The 13785-nt window shown below is 42.0% G+C and overlaps 1 protein-coding gene across 1 annotated transcript in view; it reads right to left on the bottom strand.

The window, feature by feature from the left end:
* The window catches only part of RPS6KA5 (ribosomal protein S6 kinase, 90kDa, polypeptide 5), a 241437-nt gene that overhangs the window by 119356 nt on the left and 108296 nt on the right, over nucleotides 1–13785 (bottom strand). The window contains exon 3 of the mRNA XM_006879119.1: nucleotides 4412–4630. Within this exon, the coding sequence (XP_006879181.1) occupies nucleotides 4412–4630 (219 nt within the window). The remainder of the gene's footprint in view (nucleotides 1–4411; nucleotides 4631–13785) is intronic.

Below are 13785 nucleotides of genomic sequence, written 5' to 3'. Positions count from 1 at the left end.
ATGCTGGGTGAGTTCTAGCCTCAAAGCCTGGTAGACTCCATCTTTAAACCCCCTGTCAATCTCCACCGGCTGCCATCAGGACCACCACGCTAAACATTGTTCTACTGTCCTGAAGGATGGCAGGTCATGTGGGGAGGAAGAGAGACGCTCCAGCCCACAGCTAGATACAACCCAACTGACAAGATACAAGAGTGAAGATCACTGTGGCTCTTCTGGCCAAGGCAATCCTCTAACTGAAGCAGCCTGGGGGGGACCAGCCAAATTAGGAGAGGAGCTGCCCAAGCAATCCACAGAATCGTGAGCTAATTAGACCTCTGCTTCATGCTACCAAACTCAGGGGTGGTTTAATATGCAGCCATAAAGAACTTGTGTAAGTGGGTATTAATGAAATGAAAAAGCATTGAAAGGAAAGGTAAATACCAGTAATTGAAAAAAAAACATGGTTATAAATAAAATGTACAGGACATTTTCACTTTGGTAAAAGCACACAGAGCTCCAGAAGAACAGATACTAAGTCATAACAAAGTGCTAGAAATGAGGTTACTCTCTAGAGAGTAAAAAAACGCAGCTTCTATTCTCTTGCTTTTCTCTATTCTCTCTCTATATAGACAATGTTGTTGTTTGTTGTTGTTATGTGCCGTCGAGTTGCCTGTGATTCATAGCGACCCTATGTACAACAGCCCCAAACTCTGCCTTATCCTGTGCCAATCTCACCATCTCCAACACACCTGCCCCCATTACCCCAGTCACTGAATCAATCTATCTCATCAAGCATCTTTCTTGTATATACAGTAACACTTTATAAGAATAAAATATCTTTTAAAAAGATTTCATTTTTGAGAAAACAGACAATGGTCTAGTCATCAGGCAGGCTGGGGGTCAGCCAGGCCCCTGCAGAGCTGGAAAGGTCAATTCTGACTCTAACCTCCAACAGTATATAAAGATGGATAAAGTCAACCAACCAATAAACCTAATTACCCCCATAGCATGACACTTACAAGACTGCCCAGCATGCACTTCAAGCTCTGCTAATACTTAAAAAGAGCTCACTGCTGTCAACTTGATTACGACTCATAATGGCCTGGGAGAACAAAGCAGAAGTGCCTCATTGGGCCTCCACGGTCGTAAATCCTTCCAGAGACACACTGCCAAATGCTTCTCCCACACAGCAGCTGGCAGGCTTGAACTCCCAACCTTTCAGTTAGGAAGGAGCTGAGCCCTTGACCACTGTCCCACCAGGGCTCCTGCAGACATGCAAGACTATAAAATAACCTAGAACAGAATTCTGTTCTAGATTTCCGAAAAGATTTTATGTTAACGTCAAAAAGCAACTGTGAGGAAGCACAAACAGAAATGAAGTTAAACAGCTGGACTGGGGCAAGGGTTGGAAGTGCGGCATGCCTTCTACACGTAATGCATCACTTGCTAGGAGCGCGGCAGGGCTTTTATGCAACGCCTCACTTACTAGGGGATGAATGTGCCGTCTAGTTCACATTCCACTCGAGTTGGTGCAAAAAATGAGTTTTCCTGCTTTGCTTTCTATTTGTTTCTTTATGGGCCAATGACGGAGGACAAAAATAATGGCATTACAACAACTACAAGGGACTTGAATGAAGGGCTATCTTTTTTTAAATCAAACACAATGTTTTAGTCCTCCAATTTTAAACTGAAAACATGATTTACAAAACATAACCGGCAATAAACAATAAAAAGCATTCTGAGTGCTGTTATGGTAAGAGAACAGAGGCGAGGGAGGAGGGAGGGCAGCTGTGGGGCTGGGGTAGTGCCGGGAGCCTGGGCTCTCGTTAGCTGCTGGCTGGAACGAGCTAAACAATCACAGGCATGGGGCTGAACTTTTATGAGCTGGTGTACTGAAAAGGAAGAGGCCTGAACAAGACATTATTGTACAAACAGACTTCTTAGGCTCCCCAGGAATTCAGAGAGGGTGAAGAATAGAACAGACCAGTGGGACTCAGTGGCCCTCAACCTAGATTCAAACACAGCCGCTTGTGTCTGTTTTCTGTTTGAGTTTCTGTGTTTTTATTTCATGCAAGGGTTCTGCTTCTCCAAACTGGAAGACATTCTATTAAAATACTTTGTACCACACAGCACTGGGTAAGGCAGGCATGACAACAGCAAACACGTAGCTGAGCAGGACAGCAAATCCAGGAGGAACCAACAGCAGAAGATACTGCCCTTCTGTAACAATGGGCTAATAGTAATATTCCTAGGGACCGTGGCAGGACAGGAGAGATTATGTCCTATGTGGGGAAAAGACCTAGCAACACAAATCAAGAGTAACTCCAGGGCCCAAACAGTGATGCAATTCTAGGTATCATTTTGAAAAAGTATAAAGGTAGTAGGGTTCTGTGCCCAAATGCTCATCTTTCGTGTGGGCAACCTGGGTTTGCATTTTGAGTACAGACACCTTATCTCTCAGTGGAGGCTGCTATGATGCTGTGAGGCAAAATGGGTTTCACTGGTCTTCCAGACTGAGACCAGAAAGAAAGGTCTACTTTCTTCCTTCTTCTAGTGGTCAACTTTCAAAAACCAGCTAGTTAAAACTCTGCAGGTCACAGTAGTTCCCCTCACTGCACAAGGAGTCCCTGGAGCGAGGGGGGCTGACACCATGAAAGCTAACAACAACAGAAATACAATTTCCAAAATAATCTAATTTAACAAACTGGCCAAATTAAAAAACCAAACTTGTCTGCGCTACCAACAATCAGATTACAGACAACAATTTTGGCTGAAAGAACACAGATCTGGGAATGAGTCGGGACTGAGTTCTAAATCTCCAGCTTCCATTAGGTGTGTAACTTCAGGACAAGCAGGCTGTCAGATGGTGTGACCTTGCTACTGAGGGGACCGCGGAAGCACAGCAGTGAGGGTCAGTGCTCAGGACAATTCCCAGCCCAGCCTCAGGTGCACTGCAGGTGCCCAGGAAAGAGCTACAGCTTACGGAGCACAAGGAAATGTGAAACTTCCTTCCAGCCAATTCTCACAAGTTCAGGAGGAAGTCTCATCTATAAATGCAAATTAACATGAAATGAGGATCAAAACTGTCACAGATGAAATGTTCAAAGGTACAGGCAAAAGTCAGGCCTTTTACTTCAGGACAAGAAGATGGTGCTATTTCTGCAAAGCAATCTGACAGTGTGCACTGCAAACGTTTCTTGATCCCAAACACAATGGTTCAAGTTTATCTGGGAAAGGAAGCGCTTGCTGAGGAGATCAGAGTGAGCTAAGAGGGGACTAATAAGTGGGTACCTCTATTATATGCAGGGTTTTCACAGGGAAAAGCAAAGCGTTTCTAGGAACAGAAAGAAATTTGTTCTTCATTTTCCCAGTACTAGCTTCCATAAATATCCCCTTGTCAGCTAAGTCACTGACCTTCTTATTTCTGAAAACTAAAGTAGTAGCTGTCTGTTGTTGATTGCCATCGAGCCAAGCGTAATTCAGCGACTCTATGAACAAAAGACCTAATGTCTTTCCATAACGATTGTCAATTCAAGTATATAGAGTTTCCAGAGGCATGTGGTTTAGGAAGGGGATGCCACTCCTGCTTCCAAACCTGTTTTACAACTGGGAGCTCCACCAAACACTGTGCACATTGGAAAACCATTCTGGTATTTGACACTCCAATGGTACAAGGTTCAGCATCACAGCAAACCCGGGTTACCTCATACAGCACATTGAGAAAAAGTGATGTACAAAGTGGAAGAGTGTTCCTCCAGATATAACAGCACTAGTCTCGTTTAGCAGTGGTTAAGTGTCATTAGGTTGATTAGGACTGAGAGTAAGTTTTGCACAAAGGACCTGAACTCTGTTTTGTAACTAATACCATTTCTGTACTGAACTCTTGTTCTATAACTAATATCATTTCTATACATTTATAGAGTTCAGAGACTTTGTAGAGTTTGGAGTGTTTGTACTTACGGTTCATTTATTTCCCATTCAGCATCTTCATGTAATGGAAACATACAGTTCAGGGAGGAAGGTATATACTCCTACCTAGCAAACTAATTTTTCCTTGAGTCAAGTATAGAACATCCCATGAGGTAAGAAAACCCCACATCCAGAGCAATGTACCACACAGGAGAATGAGAGTCAAAATACTTCACTTCATCTAAACAAAAGTGTCCGTTTGAGCACCCCAAACCAAACCATTGATTCCTGTGCCATCGAGTCGATGCCAACTCAAAGTGACCCTCCACGGCTGTAATCTGTAACAAGAGAAGATCTACCATTTCGCTCCCATGTAGCATCTAGTAGAATCGAACTGCTGACCATTCCATTAGTAGTCCAATACTTAACCTACCAAAGCACAAGAAGTCTTTGGCCTCTGAGAACATTATGGCCCAAATCCCAAAGTAAAAGGGTTTTTCTAAAGAGTCTGGACACAACCTACCTAAAATGAGGTGGAGTTTGGTTTCCGTCTGGAAAGCGTAGTGCAGCGTGACCAGGAAGGGCGACTGTCTGATGTGCTCCAGGACCTGCCGTTCCGTCCGCGTGTGCTCCGTCGTTTTGGCCTTTTGGACGATCGTCGCTTTTTTCAAAACTTTCATGGCATACAGCTTTCCGGTATCATGACCACTGATTTTACGCACCAGAAACACTTTTCCATAAGCTGAAAAGGAGAGAAAGAAAATGATGTGACACGGACAGAGTGGTTACTTTATGAGAAAGTGACTGTCACAAGGCAGGATCCGCAGTGCTGGGCTCTGACTGCACGCGGGCAGCGTCTCAGACCACCTTGAGGGGTTTACCAATCTGCTGACATGGCCACGCCTTCCCTCTCTGCCTGCTATTCTCTCCCTGTATTTTAAGCTCAAGGAAACTGGCCGTTATTATGGTCAACTAACCACAATCCACTTCCAGCAAAACAAGGACATTTGGAAAGACAAAAATCTCTAGGTGCATATGTTTTTTGCTCACGCACACAAACGAAAAGAATTTTTAATATGAATTCCATACATCACCTCAACAAGATAAAGGTTGTTGTGGTTGTTGTTAGGTGCCATCAAGTTGTGGACTCATGCGACCCTATGAACGAAAAACCTGAATGCTTGTACAACTTTCATCATTTCTCCACATTCATAGTGTTTCTGGAGGCAAGCTATTTTGGAAGTGGATGCCACTCCTGCTTCCAAGATAAAGGTAAACAATCCAATTACAAAATGGGCACAGAATATGAACAGACACTTCCCCAAAGAAAACATTCAGATGGTGAACAAACATATGAAGAGATGTTCAAAATCCCCAGCTCTAAGAGAGATGCAAATAAAAACAACTATGAGATATCATCTCACCCTAGTAATAACAGCAAAGTTCAATTGAGCAGCAAACAACAAATGCTGGCAAGGCTGTGGAGAAACTGAAACACTATTCACTGCTGGTCAGAGTAGAAAATGGTGCAACCACCTCTGGAAGGCTGTATGGCACTTTCTCAAAAAGCTGCAAATAGAAATACTAGTTGACCCACCAAGTGCACTACTGGGAATATACCCTAAAGAAACTGGAACTGCCACCCAAACAGATATATATGCTCACCCATGTTCACTGCTGCATTGTTCACAATAACAAAGAGATGGAAGCAACCCTAGTGCCCATCAACAAACAAATGGATAGAGAAGCTGTAGTATATTCACACACTGGAATACTACGCAGCACTGAAAAGCATGAAATATTATACAAAATGGGTGACCCTGGAGGACATTATGCTGAGTGAAATATCTCAAGTCACAAAAGGACAAATACTGCATAATGCCACTGTTATAAAAAAAGACTGGCATGGGGGTTGGAGGGAAACTAAGAAAAGAGGGGGGAAATAATGAACACTACATTGGGACAGATAAGGGAAAGAACTGTTTAAAAAGAATATATGATTAGGCATTATTTGCATGACAACAGTCCAGATTAAGAGGTGCATAGCAAAGCTGACTGGAGCTCGGGGGCGGGGGGCGAAGGAGAAAACAGTGCAACAATTAATGAATTTTTTAAAGAGAAAAGTGAACTGAGGAGGGTAACGTGCAATAATGAATGAATGGAAAACCAAGTTTTCTGTAAACTTTCGTTAAAATCACAATAAAAAAATTTTTTAAAAAGGAGAATCCCATATATCATATATCTCTAAGATAAACTCTTGTTATAGAAACAAAAGAGGCCTTTGGACACTGCATGACAAAAAGGCCATAAATTTCAAGCGATACAGACAGCATCCTGCCCTTTACACATCTGGGCAGTAATTGGTGCTCATTGGTCAACAGAGCCAGTCACATCGGGGCAGTAATTGGTGCTCACTGGTCAAAAGAGACGGGGCTCTGGGCAGCACAGGCCTGTGTGAGGCAGGGGTTGGGCCCTCTGGGCTTCACCAGGCAAAGCAGGTCCTCCACATTCATTTCTGGAGATGGGAGGGGCTGAGAGAAATGGGAAAGAGGCTGGAGGGCAGACAAAATACTCTACCAGTAAGAAGTAAGTCACTGATTCATCCCAAAGAGTTGTGGTAGCACACTGGTTCAACATTCAGCTGCTAACTGAAAGGAAGATGGTTCGAATCCATCATGGGAGGAAGAAGTGGCAATCAGGTCCATAAAAATATACAGCATTGGAAACCTTATGGTCAGCTCTACTCTGCCCTAGAGCTTTACTATGATTAGTAATCAACCCAATGACAAGGGAGCTCAATGGGAGCTCTGGTGGCCAGTGGTAAGAAACTAAGCTGCAAACCCTAAGGCATGCAGTTCAAATCTACCAGCTGCTCCTCGGGAGAAGGATGGGCAATCTCCCCGTTTGATGAACTGCCTCTGATAACCTGTGGGGTCAGCTGTGGGTCAGTTTCAACTAGACAGTACACAACAAATGATAAGGAGTTGGTATTTTGGTTTTGTATCAGTGATGGTATTAATTATTAAGGCATATAATTTGCATACAGTATAATGATGAAACACTATTCATTCAGAAGCAATGGAATGATGCTAGAAGTTATTCTAGTCAAGAGTGTCTTCCAACAGAGCAGGCCACTATGGAAATTTGAGGGACATCAAACGCTTTCTCTCTCACACACACCCCCGTCAAATACTCATCCCAGAGTCATATCTCTAGAGTCCTTCCAGACTGTGTCAGGCATCTATCCTCTGCAATGAAGGAATTCTACACCATCTTGAAGGATGGCTGTGAGCACCTTCCAGGCACATCACATCTGTCTTCCAGATGTCAAACAGGTGAAAGAGAAACTTCTGGAGGCTAACACCTATCACAGACCCCTCAGCAGGCAGGCAGGTACACAAACTAATCCACTCAGTCATCACAACGTCCCCATGGTTTCATGGGCTTATTGCTCAAAATGACTTTCCTTGCTATCAACTTTGTCTTTTGCCCCAGGAGAGGGTGGAATTTTACACAGGGGTACATATAAACTAATCATTATGGGGTTGACCAGTTTTCCCAACTCGTCAAGTTTAAATTGAACAAGTTTATCAGCCTAAGTGGTCATCTCACTATCAGCGAGGAAGAGTAAGCACGGAATGCAGAATGCACCCTGTGAGGCCAGACATTCTTGCACCAGTCAGACCAGGGTATGAGAGCAGTAGGAGCCTCAGCAGAGAACCAGAGATCCAACACAAGACAGAGCTGACTGGTCACTGCTGTCTCGTGAAGCCAAGAGCCACAGGCCTTCACCCGAGCTTGCTGGAGGACTGAAGAGAGATGCTGTAACTGGCAGGATAAGGGAACTTGTAACACCAGCCTAACCCTTTAAGACTAAAGGCTGAAGGACTTGTGAGTTGCTTGAGAAGCTGCCCTGACAAAGAAATGTATCCTGCTGTCCCCCTGTATTATATCTCATGGACTTCCCCAATAAAACCCTGTAACTGTGATTACAGTTCTACAAGATCTATGTGGCCACTACAACAGATTACAGACTCTGTAAAAGAGCAGTATGACTGGAGATGGGATCTGCAGAAGTAGGTGGAAGAGCATGGAGTTACGTGTGACCTTATTAGTTTTACACTGTGGATGTTGTTGATGGGGACAGTTCTCCTTTATGAAGTCAACAGAAGTGAGAAGCAGCCATCCCTCAATGGCTGTAAAGATGATTGTCTTCATTTGAAATATTTAAAGCAGAAAAAAGTGGCTCACTTGCCAATTTAGCTCATCTCTTGACTGTGCTCCACTACTTCCCCTCGGCGAGTGACCTCATCATCTTAACAGTGGAATACTACAACTTCCAAGAGAAGGAAGTTTTGCAAAAAAAAAAAAAAATCTCATTTTATGATGAAGGGTTTTAAACATTAAAAGAGTCTTTCTTATATTAAGGAGAAATACTGTTGTTATGTGCAATACTGTTGTTATGCCTTCAAAGAGACTACAACTAACAGCAACCCTATGAGCAACAGGTCAGCATCTTTCTCTGTCCAATCCCATCCTCATGTTTCATGACCCAGTAACTACTAGAGTCACTGTCCATCTCGTTGGGGTCCTCCTCTCTGCCTCTGACCCTCCACCTTTCCTGGAAGGATGTCTTTTTCCAAAGACTGGTCCCTCTTGACAGCATGATGCCGAAAGTATATGAGACCAAGTTCCACCATCTTTGCCTCGAAAGAGCACCCTGGCTACACTTCTTCCAACATAGATATATTCATGCTTTTTTGGCAGCTCATGGGATATTTTGTGCTCTCTGCCAACACCACAATTCAAAAGCATCATCTTCTGTCATCCTTATTCATGGTCCAACTTTCACATGCATAGGAAGAACTGAAAATATCATGGCTTGTATTATACCTTCATCTTTAGACTGACATTAATGCTTTTCAGCCCTTTGGAGAGGTACGTGACAGGAGATTTTCCTGAAGGAACACTGCTTTTGATTTCTTGACTGCTGCCATCAAGGGTAGTGGCTGTGGCTCCAATGAAATCGTGGATAAAAGGTTTACAGAACAGGAGTAAGTCTGGAGTCGTACCGGCAGTACTTCAATCAACCATACAAGGCTTACAGGTGAAGCAATACGCTGCTTTATTTTTGCCTGGACGCGGGTGGGCTGAGTTCTTAAATTAGAAGTCAACTGCTCTTGCTGTTAGTGGGTTTGCTGGTTTTTTTGTTGTTGTTGTTATTGTTTTGTTTTTTGTTAATGGGGATTTTATAAACATTGTTGGTGGGTTCAGCAGATCACATGAAGAAGTCTTGATTGGACAGTTATCGGTTGGAGCTTTTTTCTTATCTTTCAGGTACAGTCTTGGGTCAACTTGTTTTTTGAGGTGTTCCTTGGAACATCTTATTTTTTGCCGATTCAGCTTTTCACGAGTAGTGGAGAAGAAGGAGGGGGAGAGCTTTACCTGAGAAGTAGAAATTCGAGAGACAAAGAAGACATTTTATTTTACCGAAGAGTTGACAGCTGTTCTCCATCTGCCATGATGCTGCCTACTGGCCGAGAATTGAGGATTTTTTTCTTCTTGATGCTGAAATGTAACCCATATTGAAGGCTGTAGTTTCTCATCTTCTGAAGTAAGTGTTTCAAGTCTTCTTGACTTTCTGCAAGCCAAGCTGAGTCATTTGGGTAATGCAGGTTGTTGATGCCACATTCTTCTTCAGTTAGTTTGGTTTCTCAAATTGGTCGTTCAGTATACAGATCTTGTAGGTGTGGAGAAAGGATACAACCTTGAAGCAAATATTTCCTGATTTTAAACCTTGCGGTGTTCCGATGCTCTGTGTGGACAACTGCTTCTCAGTCTATGAACAGGTTTCAAATGTTCTGGGATCCCCACTCTTTTTTATCGTCATCCCTAATTTGTTATGATCTACCAAGGCCTTCTTATAATGTTCATGTCCTGAACTGCCTTTCTGCAACTCTAACAAGTAAGATCGTACCCTTTTACTATGCACATAATTTTTGAAATATTTGAAATTAGTATCAAAATGGAATACAACAATATATAAAAAGGGTTAAGATACCATAACAAAGGGAATCTATTCCAAGTATGTAAGACTTGTTCGATATTCAGTAATTAATTAATATAAGCCATCACAGAAAGAGGCTTAAGAAGAAAAGCACCTGAACATATCAATAGGTGCAGAAAAAGGAAATGACAAAATGTAACACAACAGGAAGGAATTTCTAAAACTAGAATTTCTAAAATTCCTCCCAACAACAGGGAGGAATTTCCAAAACTGGAACAAGAACACCTAGCAAAAACCTATGTTAACACACACTTAATAGTTAGAAAAGAGATAATTTCAAAAGAAAATCAGGAAAAAGAAATGTCTCCTTTCATCATTCCTAGTGAACAATGCACTGTCCAAACAATGCAATTAGACATGAGAAAGGAAAACTACACAGATTGAGGGCAAAAAAGGAAAACACTCGTTGTTCATAGATATGTCTGTTTATGTAGAAAATTCTAGACAATCAACAAACAAGCCAACCAAGAAAACTCTTGGAATGAATAAGTAATTATGGCAAGGGTGTAAGGCAGAGGGGTAAGGAAGTCAACTGTTCTCCTGTAAACCAGCAATGAGCAACTGGCCTGAAAGAAAAATAGAATGCCATGTTACATTTACATGAGGATAAATAAAGTTAAAAGAAACACACAAGTGTATCTACAAGAGAGAAGCTATACAACTTAGTAACATAATAAATAGGGCAAGCATCAAAACTGTCAAAGAATTCATTGTCCTTGGACCCACAATCAGCTTTCAGGAAGACTGTAGTCAAAACCCAACTGTCTGGAGGTGGAGAGGATGACAGCCTATGAATGGGATTTCCTCTGTGGGGTGATTCAACTGCGGCTGTGGCTGCACAACCCTGTGTACACAGTAAAACCAGTGATTTGTGTATATAAAAAGGCTGAATTTTATAGCATGTGAACTGTTTTTGAACAAAGCTTTTATAAAAAGAAAAGCAAATGACATATTGCACTGGGCAAATGTGCTGCTCAAGACCTCTATATGGTGCTTAAGAGCAAGGAAGTCACTTTAAAGGCTAAGGTACACCTGACTCAAGCCATGCTATTTTCTGTTACTTCATATCCTTGTGAAATTTGGACAAGGAATGAATAAAAAAGATCGAAGAGTAACTGATACCTTTAAATTGTGGTGTTTGTGGAGAAGAACAGAATGCATTGGATACTTCCAAAAGAACATCCAGAGTGCTCCTGAGAGACAAGGATTGTGAGATTTGACCTCACACACTTAGGGCAGGTTAGGAGGAGGGGTCAGTGCCTGGAGAAGGATACCATGCTTGGAAAAGCTGAGGGTCAGTGAAAGAGAAGAAGACCTTCAAGAGGCTAGACTGACACAATGACTGCAACAATGACTATCGGTAGAGACTGTGAGAATGGCATGGAATCGGGCATGGTTACAAGCTGTTGTACAAAGGGGTCATCACGAGTCAGAGCTATTGGACAGCATCTAAGAACAACAACATCATCAACATAAAATTTAAAAAGAGGTCGAAGTCAATGCAAGGGAGCTCTGGAAGCTTGTTGCTGTTAAGCTGAGGATGACAAACAACAAATCTGAATTCTGTCCTATCCTGTGCCATTTTCATGATTTCTGACATACCTCAGCCCAATGCAGCAGTCACTGTATCAAGCCATTTGGTTAAGGGTCTTCCTCTCTTGCACTGACCTTCTACCTTTCCTATCATGATGTAGCTTTCTAATGAAAGCCTCTCCTAAGAAAAATCCCCAAAGTATGTGAGATGAAGTTTTGTCTTGTCTACACAGCACTCTGGCTTCACTTTCTCCAAGACAGATCTATTTGTTCTTTTGGCAGTCCATGGGATATTCAGTGCTCTTCTCCAATACCACAGCACAAAGGTATTAATTCTTCTTCTGTCATCCTCATTCACTGTCCAGCTCTCAGATGCTTAGCAAACAGCTGAAGAGACCATGGCCTGAATCATGTGCACCTGAAATCGCTCCTCAGTAATCTGGAGAGGTCTGCAGACTTTCCCAGTGCAATACAGCTCCCGACGGCTGGGACGAAGGGTGTTGACTGTGGATCCAAGTAAAATGAAATCACTGACAATTTCACTCCTTTCTCCATCCATCATAATGTTGCCGACTGGACCAGTGGTGAAAATTTTTGTCTTCTTGATGTTGAGAATGTAATTCATATTGAAGGCTATAGTCTCTGATCATCTGCATCAAGTACTTCAAGTCCTCATTTTCAGCAAGCATGGTCGTGTCACCTGTGTAATGTAGGCTATTGATGAGTCTTCCTCTGATCACATGCCACATTCTTCTTGACCGAGTCCAGCATTTTGAATTATTTTGTAAGCATACAGATTGAATAGTTATGTAGAGGAGAAACAAACCTGACACATACCTTTCCTGATTTTAAAATCACGTAGTTTCCTTACTCTGTACTGACAACAATTTCTTGACCTAGGTATAGGTTTCAGATGAGCACAATTAAGTGTTCTGGGATTTCTACTCTTTTTAATGTTAGCCATAATTTGTTACAATCCACATAGTCACACAGCCTTTGCACAATCAATAAAGCATAAATTGACATTCTTCTGGTATCTTCTCCTTTCAGTTAGATTCATCTGATGTCAGCAATGATATTCCTGGTACTACAACCCTTCTAATGAAAGTTATACAAGTGTTTAGGTCTTCCATCGATAGGGTCACCATGAGTCATCTAAGACTCAACAACACTTAACAAGTTAACAACAAACAGTCCTTCTAAACTCAGCCTGAACTTCTGGAAACTCTTTGTCAATGTTCTAGCTGTTTGGGATGATCTTTAATAATATTTCACATGTATGTGATATTAATGATATTGTTCAATAATTTCCACATTTTGTTTTATCACCTTTCTTAGGAATAGGAACAAATATGGATCTCTTCCAGTCAGTTGGCCAGGAAGCTGTCTTCCAAATCTTCTGGCACAGACTGGTGTGCACATGCAGGGCTGCATCTGCTATCTGAAACATGTCAACTGATATTTCATTGATTTCTGGGGCCTAATTTCTTTTGCCAACGCCTTTACTGGCTGAGTGCTAAGGAATTCTGTTGCCAGTCCAAAGGCACATGGTTCAATACACCAGCTGCTTCATGAGAGAAAGTTGGGCAATCTCCCCCTATGCTATTTACAACTCTGGAAAACCTGCTTAAGAATCAGCTATGAGTTGGTTCCTTGACAGCATATTAACAACAATAAGTAAATGAAGACATTTCATGAGCATAGATAGGAAGACTCAGTATTACTGAAATGCAATAGGGTTTTTGAGAATTGAGATGTTCAGAGAGTTTTAATAGGCCTGTTATTTCAGAAGTGTATGGTCAATCCTTCTTCCTAGTCTATCTTAATCTGAGATCTCCACTAAAATCTGTCCATCATGGGTACTCCTCTCTCATTTGAGGTACTAGTAGCACAGATTTCAGCATCACAGCAACCCACAAGTACAGTAAATTGACAGACCAATTGCTGTACTAATTAGAACAATGATAAACAAGCAAAAATACAGACATCCCAGCTCCAAAGTAATTAGCAATATGCTGTATCCTTTCTCCATACTTATTCAATCTGTATGTTTAACAAGTAATTTGAGAAGTTAGATTCTATGGAGAGGAATGTGATATCAGGATTGAAGGAAGACTCATGAATAACTTCCATTATGCAGACGATACAATTCTGTTTGCTGAAAGTGAGGAGGACTTGAAGCACCTGCTGCAGAAGATCAAATGCAGCTTTCAATATGGCTTGCATCTCAACATTAAGAAAAAAAAGAAATCCTCGTCACTGGAGCCACAGGCAATATCATGATGACAGGTAGGTAA

Source organism: Elephantulus edwardii, unplaced genomic scaffold (genome assembly GCF_000299155.1).
Source record: "Elephantulus edwardii isolate Elephantulus edwardi_28Jun2011 unplaced genomic scaffold, EleEdw1.0 scaffold00002, whole genome shotgun sequence".
Lineage (NCBI taxonomy): Eukaryota > Metazoa > Chordata > Mammalia > Macroscelidea > Macroscelididae > Elephantulus > Elephantulus edwardii.
This window is presented reverse-complemented; position numbering and strand designations above follow the sequence as displayed.